This window comes from Oncorhynchus clarkii, chromosome 1 (assembly GCF_045791955.1).
Source record: "Oncorhynchus clarkii lewisi isolate Uvic-CL-2024 chromosome 1, UVic_Ocla_1.0, whole genome shotgun sequence".
Lineage (NCBI taxonomy): Eukaryota > Metazoa > Chordata > Actinopteri > Salmoniformes > Salmonidae > Oncorhynchus > Oncorhynchus clarkii.
In genome coordinates, this window is record NC_092147.1 from 58,539,246 (window position 1) to 58,560,796 (window position 21,551).

At 44.5% G+C, this 21,551-nt stretch overlaps 1 protein-coding gene across 34 annotated transcripts in view; it reads right to left on the reverse strand.

Moving 5' to 3' along the window:
- LOC139409590 (LIM domain-binding protein 1-like) overlaps positions 1-21,551 on the reverse strand; it is a 46,947-nt gene that overhangs the window by 9,160 nt on the left and 16,236 nt on the right. For 32 of the 34 annotated variants that reach the window (XR_011634435.1, XM_071155047.1, XM_071155040.1 and 29 more), the window contains 8 exons: positions 5,335-5,440; positions 5,177-5,221; positions 4,963-5,038; positions 4,727-4,829; positions 4,417-4,589; positions 4,099-4,221; positions 2,213-2,290; positions 1,784-1,907 (listed from right to left, as the gene is read on the reverse strand). Coding sequence is in view for 33 of the 34 variants with exons in the window: in XM_071155047.1 (XP_071011148.1) it covers positions 1,784-1,907; positions 2,213-2,290; positions 4,099-4,221; positions 4,417-4,589; positions 4,727-4,829; positions 4,963-5,038; positions 5,177-5,221; positions 5,335-5,440 (828 nt within the window). In the remaining variant the exon portion in view is untranslated. Of the gene's footprint in view, positions 1-1,783; positions 1,908-2,212; positions 2,291-4,098; positions 4,222-4,416; positions 4,590-4,726; positions 4,830-4,962; positions 5,039-5,176; positions 5,222-5,334; positions 5,441-8,842; positions 9,185-21,551 lie in introns of those variants that run through there. The other 2 variants (XM_071155086.1, XM_071155082.1) reach the window with 2 other exon arrangements.

The following is a 21,551-nucleotide window of genomic DNA, read 5'->3' on the forward strand; positions in this document are numbered from 1 at the left end:
TGATTCGACCACAATTCGCACAGTAGAGGAAAACGTTGATAGTGTTAACTAGAAAGTTGGGTGAAGTTCAATTTCTTGCTTCTCTAAGCGGGCTGATATTTCTTCTGCACAGCAGTTCCGGGGAGCTGCGCGCCCTTGCACAGCTTAGAGCAAGGGGGGCAAAGTACAGCCTACGGGACATATTCGGGCCCACGGGCACTTCAATCCAGCCCCCTTTTTCCCTCCCCAATTTCGTGATATCCAATTCATAGTTTCAGTCTTGTCCCATCGCGTCAACTCCCGTACGGACTCGGGAGAGGCTAAAGCCAAGAGCCGTGCGTCCTCTGAAACACGACCCAGCCAAGCCGCACTGCTTCTTGACACAATGCCCGCTTAACCCGGAAGCCAGCCGCACCAATGTGTCGGAGGAAACACTGTGCACCTGGCGACCGTGTCAGTGTGCATGCGCCCAGCCTGCGACAGAAGTCGCTAGAGCACGATGGGACAAGGAAATATCAGCTTTCCAAACCTGGACAACCCTGGGCCAATTGTGTGCCGCCTCATGGGTCTCCCAGTCACGGCCAGCTGTGACAGCCTGGGATCGAACCCGGTTCTGTAGTGACACCTCAAGCAGCGATGCAGTGCCTTTGACCGCGTGTGCCAGTCAGGAGGCCCCCGCAAATTGATTTTAACAATCAATTGGTCCCCCATAAAATGCATCCCTCCATTGAATTTCAAAATCATGAGGCCCTCGTGCCAAAAAGTTTGCCCGCCCCTGGTTTAGAGGGAACATTACCCCCTACACAAACGCATGCTGAGTGTGCACACAAGCTCCCGTTAGGCCTACAAAAATAAAAACCTATAAAAATATATCTAACTGATAGGATAAACAAGCTACATTCATTGCCAAATGGCGACAGTTATCACATTCTAAATGGACTGGTTGATTGAAGTAGGAAGATATGTGATCCAACAACGAGCTGCAGTTTTGGAATAATTGTGTCCCGTCCGTTTTCTGCAAAATGCTAGTGCCATTTAAAAATTGGTTAGCCAATGCTATAACCCTCTAAATATAGACAGGTTCCACACTGAAAATACACAAAATTGTATTTATCAGAATCATTAGGCCTAGGCCTACTCACCGAACAGATGCAATGGCCGTAATTACTGTGAAATTCTTAATACATTTTGAGAAAAAAAAAACGAAAAAAAATGGAAAAAAATAAATAAATTAGAGTCTGTATATCGAAAAGACAGATTGTTTTGTAACCCTGAATCTTCTTTCAACTCGCTAAATTGAGCCCTGTTTCAAATTATCACTGAGAATAACTGTTCCAGATGCTAGATGCATTTGGAAAAATATTATATTTTATTCTGTTATATTACATCATGTTTTTTTTAAACAATAAAAAAAAAGGTGTCTTGACTGATAAGGGATCAGGAAATAATTAACAAAACAAGGCTATGCCATTGCATACCAACGCCACTGCTGAGATTACTGCCTTTTTTGAAGATTATTGTTGAACAATATAGACAGTTGAGATTACGATTTCAATAAATTAATCTTAAATGGCACTTGCTTTTTTATTGACTGAATAGATTATTCTGTAATGGTTATGATAAATTAGGCATTGTCGCACACTGTTGGCATAGGCCTATAGATAAATGTTCCGGCCTTGCATTCTAAAAATACATTTTCAAATGTATTTGAGTACTCTGATTTTTTTTTTTTATGTGAGCACTGGAACAGTCAAAAAATGTCAAATGCCCATCCCTACCAAACATGTGTATAAGTGTTTGTTACCTGGTGGGGCCACCATGCGTTGCCACTTCTGGAAGAGGCAGGTCTTGAGACAGTCTCTGGGACTCAGACTGTAGGTCTTGTGTCTGGACATCAACTCCTGCATCGGCTCCAAGATCACACACAGCTAGATGAGAGAAAGAGGGTCAGAGAAACAGATTACCAATACTGCTTAAGTACCAGCATCTCTAACCACATTTACCATTCCACTGACTAAAGCACTGAACGAGACAACCAGTGGCGGCTGTTGGGAGGAGCTATAGGAGGACGGAATCATTGCAATTGCTGCAATGGAATTAATGGAACGGTATCAAACAAAATAAAACTTATGGAAAACACGTTTGACACTGTTCCATGAATTCCATTCCAGCCATTACAATGAGCCTGTCCTCCTATAGCTCCTCCCACCAGCCTCCACTGGACTGGACATACCCTGAGGTAGTTGAGTGTGGAGTTGGACAGGCCACATCTTGTGATATTTTTAGCCAGCTGATCCAGCATCTGAGGGTCCTGCACCGTGGAAGAGAGTGAAGAGAGAAGGGTGGAAAGAGAGCAGAGAACAAACATGGGAAGGTGGTCAGTAACACGGGTCTGGAAATCAATTAATAAATCAATCCACCAAATCTGTGGTGTGCGTCAGGGTTTCCGTTAGGAAAATGTGGCGCCGGAAATGTGAGATTTATACCGGACCATATGCATTGCGTAACCTGATTAGGGCGTCCACCCACAGTGCTCAGAATGACAGAAATCACATTTAGATTATGGTCATTCATATTAACAGAACATGCAGGTCGAGGATCCAACGATGTGCAGTCCTTCTTACTGAAATCTGATGCGTACTTTGAAGATGTTAGAATAACTGTCCACATTTACTGTGTGGCAACCCAGGGGCCAGCAGGGAGCTACAAAGGAAGGAGCAGGACCATGGTCAGCACCAGAGGGCTAGAGAGGCCAAGTTGAGTCAGCACCATGGACAGCTCTACAGGCACCAACTGAGGCTGGTGATCCAACACTAATACTACCCAGTCCAGGTGATGCAAACCAATTGGCACCTGGAATTGGTCCCACCTGTCCCTCGTTAACCCAAATGAGTATAAGTAGAGGTGCAGTCACTCGGGTGCTTGAGCAGACAGGCAGAGGGTATGCCTAGACCTTAGAAGAACTGGAGAAGAGGACCCATTCCCAGGCAGCATGCCACCTGGTGCAAGTTGAGAACAAGTATTGAAACCCCGGACTCAGCGCTCTCTTTTGTTGTTCATTACCACAGGCGGTCCGAGGAGCTGCTACACCGAACACCGAGTGACCCACCCGTTACCTGAGATGCCTTTCAGTTATTTCTCCCCATTCCCCAAAAAATTTAGTAAGGAACAACTTGTTTGAGCACAGCAAAACGGTCTCCCTCTTATTTTGTGAGTTTCACCTCTGACTCCCCTGGGCAGCCATATTTTCTTCAGCCAACAAGACAAGTAACAGCAAAATCACTAGCCTACATGAATCTACTATGGAAGTTAACCTATTCTATTGATAGGTTAACAGACTCTGGGACCGTTGTGGGAGGATAGACTAGCCTATGTAGCCTGATGCAACAGATCAGAACGTTTAGCTTAATGTTGCTCAACTATTATTTCTTCACATTATTAGCGCAGCAATGTCCATTCCATAGTGGGGATAAGACCATTGTCAAAGCACACGCGAGCGGTTTCATGTGACAGATGAAAATATCAGTTAGACATTTTGAAAGAGGAAATCTAATATGCAACAATTAGCATGGGTTGCTAATATGACTAGGATTGTGCCTTTAGGCGACTGGACAATGAAAGTTTATATAAAATAATTGCCTCCACGGATATGGTCTGATTTAATGTTTTTATTTAATGCATTTTAGAATAAGGCTGTAACTTAACAAAATGTGAACAAAGTCAAGGGGTCTGAAAACTTTCCGAAGGCACTGTTTTCAAAATGCATACTGCTTCCAGCTCAGTGTAAAGTGGTGTGACGCAACGATGAAGCCCAACTTCCGTTGCCTATGCATTTGTTTGAGATTCTGTAGCAGAAGCTCTAGCGCTGCCTGACAGACATTCCACTCAAAGGCTCTGTATGCTGAAACATAACGAATATACCATACACAAACAAAATTATGCAAATTAACATATCGACCTTATGATAAGCATGATCGATCGACTCGTATTTCCATCAATTATTTCACAATAGGATTTCTCTCTTCTCAGGGACAATTGGCCGGTGCCAATTTAACATGTATTGACCAACCGCCTGCTATTACTGGCTAACGGAAACCTTGGTGTGTGTGTGCGACTCACGTGCATGGCCAGTATGCTGCGAGGCAGGACTTCTCTGTGTTGTCTGATGCTAAAATGCCACGTCTTGATCCTCATCATGTCGTCAAACATGAACTCCAGGTACAGACGGCCCTCCACACACACCTAAAGGAGAGAGAGGTTAGAGGTCAAACACCTAGAGCAAGGTATATTTTCTTATCATACAGTGCACAGAAAATAGGGGGAGAAAGACATACATGTTTGGATTTGTAAATGAAAGGTGGAGTTGTGGAATTGTAAGTGGGGAATGTAATGTGTATTTGCAAATGTTCAAATGTACCAGAAAGTGTATTTTCATACCTGTGTGAACATGGGCTTGCCGTTCTGTGTAACCATGGTGCACTGGTCACAGTCCAGAGACACAAAGTTTGTGTGGAAGGACTCTTTAGGGTGCTTCAATGTGTAGAACAGCTCAGTGGCGCCGCCTTCAAAGATACTCCGGAAGTACCGCGGGATCAATGTCCGGCCGATAGCTAGGAAGAGGATACATTTACTGTTTCAATAAAATTATTTAGTATCAAATGCAGATTAACACATTATGGTTAGAGGGTGAAATCTATGCAATCCCATAATAAAGCATAGCCGCCCTGGAATTCAAAATATTTCGTACTGTATCGTTTAGGCCCGTCCTCCAGACAAAAGGTGATGGTGAGCATGGCATCATCCTCAAAGAACTCTGTGGTGAAGGCATCCCACCAGAGATTGTCACAGTCCTACAACACACAACCAAATCAGTCCAACAGTAGAGGGGAGAGAAGATATTCCCACCATCAGTGAATCAATCATTCAATAAATCAATCTCCCACCACAGACTAAGGGCACATCTAAATCGCCATCATCGCCCACCTCTGTCCAGTTTTGTAGCCGTTTGTTGAGCTCAAATATCCTGTAGTCTGTCTGGTTGCCGTATGGTGTTGGTCTCCTGCAACAGGCCAGAGCAGGGTCAGTACAGATGGACTGGACGTAACAACTTTTTTCTAATTAAAACATTTGCTCTAAAACTATTTTGAGGCCTGGGGGGGTCAAGGTTGATGCTGTGATCGTCAGTCGTTGTACTCACCCCATGCCAGGCTCTAGGTATGACGGGGGGTACATTGGTGTTGGCCTGCAGACGGAAAGACAGGTGAAAGTACAAATTAAAACAACCCAGTACTATATAGGTACTAATAGTAATGTACTAACAGTACGAGTTAAGTGGCAAATGCGTGCGTGTCCTACCCTACGTCCCTGTCCAGCATGGTGCCGGGGTGGAAGGGGGGGAAGGCACTGCCGTTAGGGCCGGGCTCCTTGGGGGAGTACAGCTTGAACGACTTAGACGAACAGCCTAGAGAGAAAGAGAGATTGAGCGATTTGTACAAACTGATTACACAGACCGTGCTCACAAAAAAAATCTACCAATGAATTGCAGCCTCGCACCAACACGCTCCACCATTAAGCCAGCTACAGCAAACTCATTTACTTGCTTGTTTTTGCCCTTCCATGTGTGAAAGCAGACTATTAGACAAATATGCATCTTTAATCTTATTTACTCTACCAGGTAGGTTGACTAAAATAATTCCTTTTATAGCCTATTTCAGAGTACAGATGAGAAAACAGGTTAAAAAAAGTTGACTACATTGTGGAAATTTTACCAATATTGTATTTTCTTGTGTGCAAATAAATACAAACCAATCATATGCCTACAGTGATATGCCTACAGCCATTGCCAAAAGCTATGCAATCTGGTTGACTGAAACTACTTAGACTTTTGTATCCTACTTTGTAGTAAAAACATTAAACTAGGCGAATATAAAAGGCCAAATGTAGTCTACTTCAAAATACACACATGCTAGGTAAATAAGCCATTTCATGCTCAAATTGACCTTAATATGGAATTGCTCTAAATCTCTCTTTATAAACTGGGCAAATCAAGATGTAGCCTAGGTCTATTCATGATACAGATTAATGCATATTATTCAATACGTGTGTGAATGCATTGAGCTATCGAGCTTGTTTTAACTGATTTTTGTGGGGCTACAGATGACAATCCCTTCCATGTAGGCCTTATTCTATTGTACTTAACATTTCCATAGAAGCAGTCTTCTATAAAAGTGTGCGCTGTCTCTAAGAAGGCAATGACGTCATTTGTGAGGCAGAACATGGCGGTAGATTCTGGCTTTGTGGGTGGCTATGGAATATAGGGGAAACCAGGCAGGAGGGAAATTAAGTGAATGAGTTTATGGTGGCGAGATAGACAAAGTGAATGAGTCAAGTTTTGGGTGAAAATCAGCTTTGAAATGTGCATATTTTTCATTATACTTGCATATTATCACAAAGAAAGTACAAGGGTAGTGAATTTGTGTTGCTTCAGCTGTTAGCTAGCAAGTAAAGTTAGCCTTCAATTAAAGCTAGTATCGTCTTGCGTTGTAAAAGTGTTCTAGCCTGTATGAACATTGTTTTGCCAACAGTAATTCTGTTAATTTTTACATGCCATGTTGCATTAATCAAGTGTTAATTTATGTGCAGCATGAGTCAGAAGCTAAAGCAGCCCAGACAGTACCAAACAGCTTTTTAAAATAAAAAAAAAACATACAGAAGTTTCAGTATACCATATAACACTAAGCCCCTCTTGCATACAGCAGCCTAAAATCATGTGATCACAGTCCTGTTGTGTGTGTGGTGTCCTGTCCTGCCCATCCCCCACCCCTCCAGCTTGCTGTGGTGTTAACCTTCTCCTGCCTAGATCTGTGCATACTGAAACACTCAGGCCTTCATTACAACGCTGCTGTAACTAAACACCCCATCTAAGGCTTACTGAATTTGAAGACAAAGAAACACTGCATTGAGCCTCAACCTGTATTCAATAACATCCCATCTCCATCTGTAGAAGTAAGGCTGTAATAATTTTTTTTTAAAAGGCTACTCTCTGTGGCCTACTTCGTCAACAACGGGGGAGTTGGGGGGGGGGGCGTAGAGAGAGATTAGAGAGGGAGAGATGCGGTTATGTGCACTGTCCTGAGCTGTCTGCCCTCCTTCCTCTCTAGTGCACAATTCAGCCAGCCCAGGTCATTATAAAAGGCATCCAAAATGCTTCCCAGCCAAAACTGTTCGGAAGAGTTTGCATATATTATGGCATTTTGGGTTTGGCTGTTCAGCACACTTTTTTGAGGCAAGCTGAAGTCTACGCCCCTTCCTCTGTGATTGGTCAACAGTAGGGATTCTTCAATAAAGTATTGTTTTTAAAACGAGAGAGGACTCGTTTTCAAATACCTTTTTCATTGAGAAATACGGCACCAAAATCATCATTTAGATGTGAAATTGCACGAAAAAGATCTCCTCTGCAAAAACTTCCAAATCAATAACAGATATCTTGAGTTATCATAGATTAATTCGGACTATTTTGAAGATCTGGCTACGGCTTCTCAATATGGACAAGCAGTACTACTGCCGCTTTTTTCTCGTTTTTCAAGGGAAGGTCTTTTACGGGAGTATGCAAGTACACATGTTCGGCTAGCCGAGTTTAACTCGGCACCAGCCGAACTGAAGCATGCTGAGGCCTTAACACAGGAAAAACGATAGCTTCTATTACAACAACTCTAATATGCTCCCAAAAGCAGAATCCTGCATCTCACCAATAAAGCATTGTTTGGAGAACAACATTACCCATATTATATACCCCCCCCCCCCCCCCCAAAAAGCACACAAATCCCCCTTGTTTCACTGCACCCCAGAGAGGCTGTCTATCCTCCCCTCTCCGGCCCTTCTCTACAGGGTTCACTGCAGTTCTACAGTTCTTTCTCTAGGCTAGCCAGGTACGTCATATTAAATTACTCATTAATCATCCTACAATCAATAAAAATACTTTTCATTGCACAGACTGGTTTCAAGCCTTCAACCTCTGCATATAGCCATGCCAACATGAGAATAGAATGGATAAGCAGTTGGTGGCATCCACTCACTCTACTCTGGGGTCAATCCTGTCTTTATGACAGATGTAGATGGATGACATCAGTCCAAGCTTCCAGAGATCTGGGGCAGAAGCATAGAGTAACACTGGAGGAGCATCATGTCACTGTCTGAGAGATGTCATATATAGAGGAGTCACAGACAACCTCTCCTATATTCCCCAGGTGACACACACTATCCAATGAAAGCGCCATTGACCTATCTTGGAATGGGTGAAGTTGCCTCTACTGCTAGAGAAACTGATCTACGGCCTGTTTTGAATTTTCCACTCAAAGAGATTTGGATGAGCTTATACTCTATCTGTGTAGGCTGGGGGTTATGATTGATTAGAACGAGATTTGAATAACAAAACAACAATCGCCAATTGACATTTGCTCAATTAAACACACCGAAAGACAGCATTATGAGCCTAGTACAGATTACGTTAGTTAAACATCGAAGTGACAGAGCTGAGAAGCTAGCAGCCAACTACATGAAGTCTTCATTAATTGTCTTATCTTGAGGAATACTGACGCGTGAGATCAGTTGAACACAAGGTTTGACTGGATGCTGATAGCATGCTAGCTACAACAGCAAGATTGCCTGTGTTGACCAGTGGCAGTGAAGTTAGCTAGCTGTGGCGTTAGCCATTTAACGTTAACTGTTAAGGAACTAAGTACGATAGCTAGCTGCACGAGCCGCATTCGAAATTTCACGTTTGCATCCTAATAATCCATTGCTACTTAAAATTGCAACAAGACTAGTACCTAGAGTTAATTGCGAACACTTCAAGCCACCATACCTGCACCGAATGGTTAAACGAAACGCGGTGGGGTTTTTTTCCAACACCACTGCTCGGTTAGCAGGCTAGCTTGAATGCTAGCTGTCCCAATTTGAAGCACCTTCAGGCTCAGCTTAAAAAAATAGCCGTTACTTCAGTGCTCCTCCGAAACAAAACGAAAAGCAAAACAAAAAAGTGGCAATAATTAGTATTTTCTCAGGTGCGTTATTTTTACTCCTCCGGGGTAGCGTTTTTTTTTTAGCAACACAGTTGTTGAGAAGTGGTGAATGAGCCAAACCCTTTGTTCCTAGCCAGCAGCGAACAATGCCCCCCCCCACGTCTCTGCACTTGCTCTTCTTCGATGAAGTTTAACAGCGGTTGGCAACTAATAAATATTGCATTACCGCCACCTACTAGACTGGAGTACAACTCCCTTGTACTTTGCTTGAAAAAACAAAGGAATAAACAAATACCCTACCATCGAACACTACGCTCACAAAAAAAAAACTTTAAAAAATACCACCCAACTCCATTATATAAATCTATGTAGTCCTACCTCAGACCAACAATCTGAAAGGATGGGACACCACCACTTACCACACCCTGTACATCAGAGGAGTTATAGTCTCGCACACCCAAATACCACTGCAGCTGCCTAACACCAGTCTCAACGTCAACAGTGAAGAGGCGACCCCGTGATGCTGACCTTCTAGGCAGAGTTGCAAAGAAAATGCCATATCTCAGACTGGCCAATAAAAATAAAAGATTAAGATGGCCAAAAGGACACTGGACAGAGGAACTCTACCTAGAAGGCCTGCATCCCGGAGTCGCCTCTTCACTGTTGATGTTTGAGACTGGTGTTTTGCTGGTACTATTTAATGAAGCTGCCAGTTGAGGACTAGACACTAATGAGGCGGTAGCGTTGGACAAGTAACCGAAAGCTTGCAAGTTCGAATCCCCGAGCTGACAAGGTAAAAATCTGTCGTTCTGCCCCTGAACAAGGCAGGTAACCCACTGTTCCTAGGCCGTCATTGAAAATAAGAATTTGTTCTTAACTGACTTGCCTGTTAAATAAAAGGTAAAATAAAAAAATAATTTAAAAAAATAATGTACTTGACCTCTTGCTCAGTTGTGCACCGGGGCCTCCCACTCCTCTTTCTATTCTGGTTAGAGACGGTTTGCGCTGTTCTGTGAAGAGAGTAGTACACAGCGTTGTACGAGATCTTCAGTTTCTTGGCAATTTCTTACATGGAATAGCCTTAATTTCTCAGAACAAGAATAGACTGTTGAGTTTCAGAAGAAAGTTATTTGTTTCTCGCCACTTTGAGCCTATTTATTTATTTTTATTTTACTAGGCAAGTCAGTAAAGAACAAATTCTTATTTTCAATGACGGCCTAGGAACAGTGGGTTAACTGCCTAGTTCAGGGGCAGAACGACAGATTTGTACCTCGTCAGCTCAGGGATTCGAACTTGTAACCTTTCGGTTACTAGTTCAACGCTCTAACCACTAACCCACAAATGCTGATGCTCCAGATTTTATTTGTTATTTTATTTCACCTTTATTTAACCAGGTAGGCTAGTTGAGAACAAGTTCTCATTTGCAACTGCGACCTGGCCAAGATAAAGCATAGCAGTGTGAACAGACAACAACACAGAGCCAAACATGGAGTAAACAATAAACAATAAACAAGTCAATAACATAGTAGGAAAAAAAATAATCTATATACATTGTGTGCAAAAGGCATGAGGAGGTAGGTAATAAATAGGCCATAGGAGTAAATAATTACAATTTAGCAGATTAACACTGGAGTGATAAATGATCAGATGAACATGTGCAGATAGAGATACTGGTGTGCAAAAGAGCAGAAAAGTAAATAAAATAAAAACAGTATGGGGATGAGGTAGATAAATAGGGTGGGCTATATACTGATGGACTATGTACAGCTGCAGCGATCGGGTAGCTGCTCAGATAGCAGATGTTTAAAGTTGGTGAGGGAGATAAGTCTCCAACTTCAGAGATTTTTGCAATTCGTTCCAGTCGCAGGCAGCAGAGAACTGGAAGAAAAGGCAGCCAAATGAGGTTTTGTCTTTAGGGATGATCAGTGAGATACACCTGCTGGAGCGCTTGCTACGGGTGGGTGTTGCCATCGTGACCAGTGAACTGAGATAAGGCGGAGCTTTACCTAGCATAGACTTGTAGATGACCTGGAGCCAGTGGGTCTGGCAACGAACATGTAGCGAGGGCCAGCCGACAAGAGCATACAGGTCGCAGTGGTGGGTGGTGTATGGAGCTTTAGTAACAAAATGGATGGCACTGTGATAAACTGCATCCAGTTTGCTGAGTAGAGTATTGGAAGCTATTTTGTAGATGACATCGCCGAAGTCGAGGATCGGTAGGATAGTCAGTTTTACTAGGGTAAGTTTTGCGGCGTGAGTGAAGGAGGCTTTGTTGCAAAATAGAAAGCCGACTCTAGATTTGATTTTGGATTGGAGATGTTTGATATGAGTCCGGAAGGAGAGTTTGCAGTCTAGCCAGACACCTAGGTACTTATAGATGTCCACATATTCTAGGTCGGAACCATTCAGGGTGGTGATGCTAGTCGGGCGTGCGGGTGCAGGCAGCGAACGGTTGAAAAGCATGCATTTGGTTTTAATAGCGTTTAAGAGCAGTTGGAAGCCACGGAAGGAGTGTTGTATGGCATTGAAGCTCGTTTGGAGGTTAGATAGCACAGTGTCCAAGGAAGGGCCAGAAGTATACAGAATGGTGTCGTCTGCGTAGAGGTGGATCAGGGAATCGCCCGCAGCAAGAGAAACATCATTGATATATACAGAGAAAAGAGTCGGCCCGAGAATTGAACCCTGTGGTACCCCCATAGAAACTGCCAGAGGACCGGACAACATGCCCTCCGATTTGACACACTGAACTCTGTCTGCAAAGTAGTTGGTGAACCAGGCAAGGCAGTCATTAGAAAAACCGAGGCTACCGAGTCTGCCGATAAGAATATGGTGATTGACAGAGTCGAAAGCCTTGGCTAGGTCGATGAAGACGGCTGCACAGTACTGTCTTTTATCGATTGCGGTTATGATATTGTTTAGTACCTTGAGCGTGGCTGAGGTGCACCCGTGACTGGCTCGGACACCAGATTGCACAGCGGAGAAGGTACTGTGGGATTTGAGATGGTCAGTGATCTGTTTGTTGACTTGGCTTTCGAAGACCTTAGATAGGCAGGGCAGGATGGATATAGGTCTGTAACAGTTTGGGTCCAGGGTGTCTCCCCCTTTGAAGAGGGGGATGACCGCGGCAGCTTTCCAATCCTTGGGGATCTCAGATGATATGAAGGAGAGGTTGAACAGGCTGGTAATAGGGGTTGCGACAATGGCGGCGGACAGTTTCAGAAATAGAGGATCCAGATTGTCAAGCCCAGCTGATTTATATGGGTCCAGGTTTTGCAGCGCTTTCAGAACATCTGCTATCTGGATTTGGGTAAAGGAGAAAATGGGGAGGCATGGGTGAGTAGCTGCGGGGGGGTGGAGCTGTTGGCCGAGGTTGGAGTAGCCAGGAGGAAGGCATGGCCAGCCGTTGAGAAATGCTTGTTGAAGTTTTCGATTACCATGGATTTATCGGTGGTGACCGTGTTACCTAGCCTCAGTGCAGTGGGCAGCTGGGAGGAGGTGCTCTTGTTCTCCATGGACTTTACAGTGTCCTAGAACTTTTGGGAGTTAGAGCTACAGGAAGCAAATTTCTGCTTGAAAAAGCTGGCCTTTGCTTTCCTGACTGACTGCGTGTATTGGTTCCTGACTTCCCTGAACAGTTGGATATCGCGGGGACTATTTGATGCTATTGCAAGTAGTCTAAAGAAAGGCCCGTTTTATTGCTTCTTTAATCAGAACAACAGTTTTCAGCTGTGCTAACATAATTGAAAAAGGGTTTTCTAATGATCAATTAGCCTTTTAAAATGATGAACTTGGATTAGCTAACACAACGTGCCATTGGAACACAGGAGTGATGGTAGCTGATAAATGGGCCTCTATACACCTATGTAGATATTTTGTTTTATGGAATAAGCCGTTTCCAGCTACAATAGTAATTTACAACATTAACAATGTCAACACTGTATTTCTGATCAATTTGAAGTTATTTTAAAATGGACAAAAAAAATGTGCTTTCCTTTCAAAAACAAGGCCATTTCTAAGTGACCCCAAACTTCTGAACTGTAGTGTATATCCTAACATCACTTTGTTGGGAAAAGACAACATTAAAGCTTAAAAGAATAGGACGACTCTTCTGTTTCACCACTCACGCCACCCTGTCTGCTTCACACCGAACGACAAGCATCACAAACAACGGGAATCTTCCCCTTCAGTTGGTCAACTTTTACATTTACTGCTACCCCAGTAATCACTCCTTTCAATGGCACCCTTTTCTTGAAGGCAAAATAATTCACATTTCTCTCCCCCATTCATATAATGCCTTCTCCCTTTGACCAGCAGAAACACAAACAATAATCACAAGACCACTTCTGGATACCCTCACCAATTCCACAGCACCCAACTCTGATTTCACCCACCCTGAAACCAGAAATGGGTCAGCCAAAAGGCAGGGGTCCACTTTTTCCAACAAAAAAAAACGGTCACAGACTCATCTTTATCCTGACCCTCGGTGCGAGCCTCGGGCTCCAAGAACTTCCCCACACCTATCACTTCCGACACTTCAACCTCATTCACTTCCATTTCTCCTCCTGTCTTCAGCTCACTCTGCTTACACCTTCTACCATTCTTCTTTAACAAACAATCTCCCTTTTTCCCGCCATTTATAACCGACTCGAGCTCACCCGCTTCCTCCCTCTCGCTACGACCTCCTCTGCCTCTCTTTTTCACCCCCATTCCTACTCAGTATTCCAAGTATACATCGCCTTATGATATCACACTTCTCCTGACATTCATCTTGTTCTTGCCTTCTCAAGGGACACCATTTAACCGGCTGTCACAATCTCCGTACAATCAGCACGAACCCCTCGGGATGTAGCGCTCAACAGTGCATCCCACTTAATAAAGCAGCTGCAACGCTTTTCCAACCACCATCCACTGTCTCACTTCCTTCTCTCTGTACAGTCAGCTTCCCCCTTTTTGCTGTTTTGTCTTCTTTAAATTTGTATTAGCGGACCAAAACCAAATGAAAGGTGCATAGACCGCCACCTACTGTACTAGAATGTGAAGCCGGTCCCTGTTCATATTTCTCTTTTCTAGCCCTGTGTTTCCACCTGCTGTTCTAGAGTGTGAATTCATTACACTTTGTGACTCAAAAAGGATGGGGGGAAAGAAATAAGAAAAATTGGCTTACCAACTAACCTCACACCCAGCGGACAATTCCAATGGAGTTTTTCCATCTCCTCAAAAGTATCTCTGACGGGAATTCATTTAGTGTGTACGGAATTGCTGGCGACGGTTGTTGGGATGTGGGTTGATCGGAGCTCTGGTATCAATAGTTGATAAACAAACATTCAAACTTTACTCGGTGTGGCAGCGGTTCGGCACGGGTGTGCTGTGACTGGGTCAGATATGGTAGGAGATAGTGGTGGAGAAGAAAGAGAAGCAAGTACGGAGCATAGCGGTAGAAATAAAGGGGGGAGTAGAAAAAAGAAAAGGGGAGAGAAAGGGAGTAGGGGTTTGAAGGGAAGTGAGAGGTTTACGGAGGCAGAGAGATGGCAGAAAACTACATTTGAAGAGAGCAACATTGTGTCCAATGCTAGTAGAAGTTCGGCGGTAGAGAGTGCTGAAGAAGTGCGAGATAAGTTGCGAGGGGAGCGTGGAGGTGAGGAGGAGCATAAAGTGATTCCGAAGTTTAGGGAGGAAGGGGGAGTTGGGGCGATGAGTCCAATAAGGTTGACGGCTGTGATCAAAGAGTTGATTGTGGGAAGTTGTCCATGCTAAAGTGTTAAGAGATGGGAGCTTGTTGGTGTTCTGTAAGGACATGGCACAGAGGGAAAAAAAGGGAAGCGTAAGGTGATGTCGAGCAACTGAACTGATCAAGCAGGGAAGCAGCGTCTTAAAAGGGTGATAAGAGGAGTGCCTGCGAGTGTTAGCATTAAAGAGGTAAGCGACAACTTGAGGAGGCATTCCGTTGAATGTTCAAAGATTGCAAGCAACAAGGGTTGGAGTTAAGGTATATACCGTGTCTATTCTGTTACACTTCAAGGACAGGGTACTGCCAAATACAGTAACCATAGGATATATAGGAGTTATTATGTGAGGGTGTATGAACCGAAGCCTTTGAAATGTTATAACTGCCAGAGATTTGGGCATGTGGCAACAGCCTCTAGAGACAAAAAGGGGTGTGCCAGATGCGGAGGGGAGTATTAAAAGTGTAATGATGGTGTACAACCAAAGTGCTGCAGCTGTGGGGGGGTGCTCATAGAGTGGCATATGGTGGGTGTGAGGCAATGAAGCAGGCAGTGGAGGTGCAACAAGTGAGAGTGGAGAGAAGAGAGTTATATGCTGAGGCAGTGAGGGTGGTCCAGGTCGAGGGAGATACAGGTTCAATGGAGAGATGGGTTTGGAAAAGGAAAGGGGGATACCTAGTCAGTTGTTCAACTGAATGCATTTAGCTGAAATGTGTCTTCCGCATTTAACCCAACCCCTCTGAATCAGAGGTGCGGTGGGCGTGAACATATAGACCGGGGATTACAGGGCAGGCGATTGGGTGATATGGCATACATAGACAAGAGAACGCTGGTGACATTCAAAGCAGGAGCTATCGATATAACTGCCAAAGTAGAGGTCTACAACAGGGAGGATTCAGCTAATAGTGAAAGCGGCTGGGAGACGTCCGAGTACGACAGGGTTGACATGGGAAGAGGTTTGAGATGCCCTCAATCATCTGAGGGGGGAGTCATGTATTACTGGATCTTAGTTATGGTGGTCGTACTACAATGGAATGCTCGAAGCCTGTTGGCTAGTGGGCAGGAGTTCAAGCAGTTCATTGTGGATATGCCAGCTAAGCCTGATGTGATTTGTGTGCAGGAAACATGGCTCAAACCGACTGTGGAGTTTATCATACAGGGATATGTAGTGGTTCGTGTGGACAGAGACATAGGGGGAGGAGGGGGATGAGCAAGCAATGTAAAATCGGAAAGAAGTGAAAGATCTGATGTGCCTGAATGATGGCTGTGGGACCAGGATTGATGTAGCCATAGAGAAAGAGTCTGCCTTGAACCTCACTCTGGTATCTAGTGCAATGGCAGGAATCTGTGAGGTATGGGAGGAGTCCACTGTAGGGGGTGATCATTACCCCATAGTATGCACAGTAGGACCGGAGGGAAGAGGAGGTGTCTGTGGATGGAGTAGGCAGGTGGGTGTTTTGAAGGGCAAAGTGGGATCAGTTTCAGGAGCCGAGGGAACGGGTGATGGCTCAAGTGGATAAGAGAGGGGATGTGGATCGTATGAATAACTGGGTGAGAACAGCTCTAGTTGCGGCAGCTGCTGAGGCAATACCTATGAGTTCAAGGAGGAGGAGGAGGAAAGCAGTCCCATGGTTGGAGGAGTGAGGGGCAATGGTGAGCAGTAGGAACAGGGCATTTAGATTACTGACCAGGATGCATAACTTCCAACATCTGATTCAGTATAAGCAGGCCCAGGCGAGGAGAACTATCCGTCAGGCAAAGAGGTCACGTTGGCGACGGGTTCTGTGATACAATTGGAAGGACGACACCCGTGGGAGAAGTGTGGGGGATGATTAAGAGGACGAGAGGGGTCAGAAGAGAGTGGGATTATCCAGTGTTGAGGAGTGGGAAGGATGTGGCAGTAACAGATGAGGAGAAGGCAGAGACGATGGCCAAATCGTTTGTCGAAGTGCATAGCTCTGAAAATTTGTCAGAGGAGGGTCAGAGGGAGAATGAGGGAGGGGCACCTGGATAGGAGGGAGGACATAAATGCTGCTTTGAATGCACCATGTACCATGGCAGAGATGAAAAGGGCAATAAGTAAGGCTGGGTTAACTTCAAAGCTGAGGTGTGCTATGTTACCACATCTTAGTGATGAGGCACTGGATAAGGTATTGGTGTTGTACAACAGAGTGTGGGAGGAGTGGAAACTACCAGGAAGCTGGAAGGAGGCCGTAGTGGTACCAATCCGGAAGCCCGGGAAGGACCCAACGAGGCCAACAAGCTATCGGCCAAAAGCTTTAAAATCACATGTATGTAAGATTATGGAACGCATGATTATGTAGAGGCTAACTTACTTCCTGGAGAGCAGGGGGCTAGTATCGACACATCAGAGTGGGTTCAGGAAGGGTAGGGGAACTATGGACCCAGTGCTCTGCTTAGAAGCAGAGGTCAGGAAGACTCCGGTGAACAAGGAGACTGTTGTAGCTGTCTTTTTTATGTGGAGAAGGTGCATGATGTGATGTGGAAGGAGGGGTTGTTAATTAAGCTTGATATTATGGGGGTAGGAGGAAGAACGTACAACTAGATAAAGGATTTCCTGTTTGGAACTTCTATCCCGGTGAGGGTTGGGAAGTATATACCAGGCAGCTAGCTACCTGGTGGATAACGGTACACCGCAGGGGAGCGTGATTAGTCCTCTGTTGTTCTCAATCATGACCAATAATGTTTACTCTCAAGTACAGATGGATATTGGGAGGTAACTATTTGCAGATGACGGGGCCTTATGGAAGAGAAGCCATGCATAGTCAGGAAGGTACATAGAGCAAATGATGAGGTAGAGCGGTGGGCATTCATGTGGGGATTCAGGTTCTCTGTAGAGAAAACTCAGACAGTGTTCTCTACCAGGAGGAAGGTGGGAGATGAGGTATGTTTGAGGTTATAAGGGAGAAACTTGGAGCGGGTGGGGTCATTTAGGTTCCTCGGGGTATATTTTGACACCAGACCAAACTTGGTAGAACGCATTGAAAGAGTGGTGGGAAAGTGTAAGAACGTGCTAAATGTGATGCGCTGTCTGACGGGGAAGAAGTGGGGAGGCTAGGCGTTCCTCATTGATGACCATGTATGTTGCATTGATCCGATCTGTAATAGACTATGGCAGTAAAGCGTATGGTTCGAAGGCCGGACCTAATTGGAAAGGCTAGATGTCATACAGGGGCAAGGGCTCAGAATATGTAGTGGGGCGTTTCGGACCTCTCCAGTGGCTGCGCTACAGGTGGAGATGCTGGTATATGCCATTGCAGATTAGGAGACAGCAGCTGGCAATTAATTATTGGGTCAACCTACAGGGACATGGGGTGTCTCATCTTACGAAAGGGATTTCACAGGCTTGCTAGGAACATGAGCTAGAACAGAATACAAGCTTTGTGTGGGTGGGGTAATACCCAGGCGAAAGAGATGGGACTTTTGTGGAGATGGGAAGTTTTGTCCAACGGTAGCTATTCCTGTAAATCCACCATGGCCCCTCCCACCTCCAGTAGTTGATCTAAAAGTGTTGGAGAGACTACAGAAAGATAGGGAGGGTGTTGATCCATCTGATTTGTTTAAGAGAAGTCTGGATACTGTGTATCAGGATTTTGTGGCCATTTACACAGATGGATCAAAAGATCCAAGGACAGGACGTACTGGGTCAGCATTTGTAGTGGAAGTCAGAAAACGTGTTACAGATCATCTGGCTGTATATATGGCGGAGCTGATGGCCATACTGTTGGCCTTGCAGTGGGTGGAGGAAGTCAAGACAGACAGAAGTAGTTATTTGCTCTGATTCATGTGCAGTGTTGATGAGTCTGCAGTCCTTTAGGTCACGTAACAGACAAGACCTGCTTTGAGGTACTACAAACCCATGGCAAGATTAGACAGATGGGTATACAGATAAGATTTACTTGGATCCCAGCCCATGTGGGGGTGGAGGGGAACAAGACAGTTGATGTACTGCCTAAACAAGCACGTAGTAGTGGGGATGTTGAAATTTCAATGAGCAAAGCAGAGGCAAAAAGCCTGATATGGACAGTGACGGTGCAGAGATGACAGGAGCAATGGAAAAGAGATACTAAGGGCAGGCATTTATTTAAAAGCACAGAGGAAAGTCGGGGAGGACGGCAGAAAGGGACAGAAGAGAGGAGGCAATTTTTTACTAGATTAAGGGTGAGACACAGCCGGTTGAATAAGACTATTGTGATTATTGCACAGGAAACAGAGACCGTGGAGCATGTATTGCTACAGTGTAGGCAGTATCAGAGGGAAAGAAAGATGATGAGATCTAATATGGATAAGGAGGATGAGAACAGAGGATAGACAGAGTTAGCTTTGGCAGTGCAGAGAGCCTTCGTAACACAGAGAAGAGCAGTCTCGGTTGAGTGACCCGTCTTGAATCCTGACTGGTTAGGGTCAAGAAGATTGTTCTGGGAGAGATAATAAGAGAGTTGGTCAGAGGAAGCACGCTCAAGTGTTATTGGAAAGAAAAGGAAGGGATGCCTGTCTATAGTTTTTGACGTCAAAGGGGTCTATTGTTGGCTTCTTGAGGAGGGGAGAGACTCAAGCCATTTTGAAGTCCGAGTGGATGCAGCCAGTGGTCAGGGAGGAGTTGATGAGGGAAGTGAGATATACAGTTGAAGTCGGGAAGTTTACATACACCTTAGCCAAATACATTTAAACTCAGTTTTTCACAATTTCTGACATTTAATTCAAGTAAAAATTCCCTGTCTTAGGTCAGTTAGGATCACCACTTTAGTTTAAGAATGTGAAATGTCAGAATAATAGTAGAGAGAATGATTTATTTCAGCTTTTATTTCATTCATCACATTCCCAGTAGGTCAGAAGTTTACATACACTCAATTAGTATTTGGTAGCATTGCTGTTAAATTGTTTAACTTGGGTCAAACATTTCAGGTAGTTTTCCACAAGCGTCCCACAATAAGTTGTGTGAATTTTGGCCCATTCCTCCTGACAGAGCTGGTGTAACCGAGTCAGGTTAGTCGGCTTCCTTGCTCACACACACTTTTTCAGTTCTGCCCACACATTTTCTATAGGATTGAGGTCAGGGCTTTGTGATGGCCACTCCAATACCTTGACTTTGTTGTCCTTATGCCATTTTGCCACAACTTTGGAAGTATGCTTGGGGTCATTGACCATTTGGAAGACCCATTTGCGACCAAGCTTTAATGATGTCTTGAGATGTTGCTTCAATATAGCCACATAATTTTCCTGCCTCATGATGTCATCTATTTTGTGAAGTGCACCAGTCCCTCCTGCAGCAAAGCACCCCCACAACATGATGCTGCCACCCACATGCTTCACGGTTGGGATGGTGTTCTTCGGCTTGCAAGCTTCCCCCTTTTCCTCTAAACATAACGATGGTCATTATGGCCAAACAGTTCTATTTTTGTTTCATCAGACAAGAGGACATTTCTCCAAAAGTACCATCTTTGTCCCCATGTGCAGTTGCAAACCGTAGTCTGGCTTTTTTATGGTGGTTTTGGAGCCGTGGCTTCTGCCTTGTTGAGCGGTCTATCAGGTTATGTCGATATAGGACTCGTTTTTACTGTGTATATATATACTTTTGTAACTGTTTCCTCCAGCATCTTCTGTTCTGGGACTGATTTGCACTTTTCGCACCAAAGTACTTTAATCTCTAACAGACAGACCGCTCCTTCCTGGGCTGTATGACGGCTGCGTGGTCCCATGGTGTTTATGCTTGCGTACTATTGTTTATACAGATGTAGTACCTTCAGGCATCTGGAAATTGCTCCCAAGGATGAACCAGACTTGTGGATGTCTACAATTTTTTTTCTGAGGTCTTGGCTGATTTCTAAAAGATTTTCCCATGATGTCAAGCAAAGAGGCACTGAGTTTGAAGGTAGGCCTTGAAATACATCCACAGGTACACCTCCAATTGACTCAAATGATGTCAACTAGCCTATCAGAAGCTTCTAAAGCCATGACATCATTTTCTGGAGTTTTCCAAGCTGTTTAAAGGCACAGTCAACTTAGTGTATGTAAACTTCTGACCCACTGGAATTATGATACAGTGAATTATAAGTCACATAATCTGTCTGTAAACAATTGTTGGAAAAATGACTTGTCACGCACAAAGTAGATGTCCTAACCGACTTGCCAAAACTATAGTTTGTTAACAAGAAATTTGTGGAGTGGTTGAAAAATAAGTTTTAATGACTCAGACCTAACTATATGTAAACCTCCGACTTTAACTGTAGGACAAGGTCTGGAGATGGGAAGAGGGGATTGGGTTGAATGTGCAAGTTGTCGGACGGACTGACATCACTAGTCACAGGATTTCATCTGGAAAGAGAGGGGAGAAAGAGACCAAGGCATGTTTTGTGTGAGAGGGACCAGTGGACTCAATAGTCAATAGGCTGAGTGAATTAGGAGCGGATATCGTCAACCTTCTTTTCAAAGTGGTTGACAGTCATCTGTAGAGAGGGAGGGGAATTAGGTGTTGGAGGATTAAGGAAGAGAGAAGGTGGCAAAGAGGCAGAATCTTGATATTTTAGAGTGATAGAAAGTGGCTTTAGCAGCTGGAAGAGAAGGTAGAGAAAGGATGATAGATCCTCCGGAAGTTACGTTTTCTCCATTTTCGCTCAGCTGCCCGCAGCTATGTTCTGTGATCTCGCAATGGTGTCACAGCCACGGAGCAGGAGGAGAGGGCCAAGCCGGCTGAGAGGAAAGGTTAAAGTGAGAGTCGTAGGATGCGAAACAGGAGGAGAGTAGGGTCAAAGAGGCAGAATCAGGAGACTGGAGGGGAGAAGGATTTAGCAGAAGGGAGAGATGATTG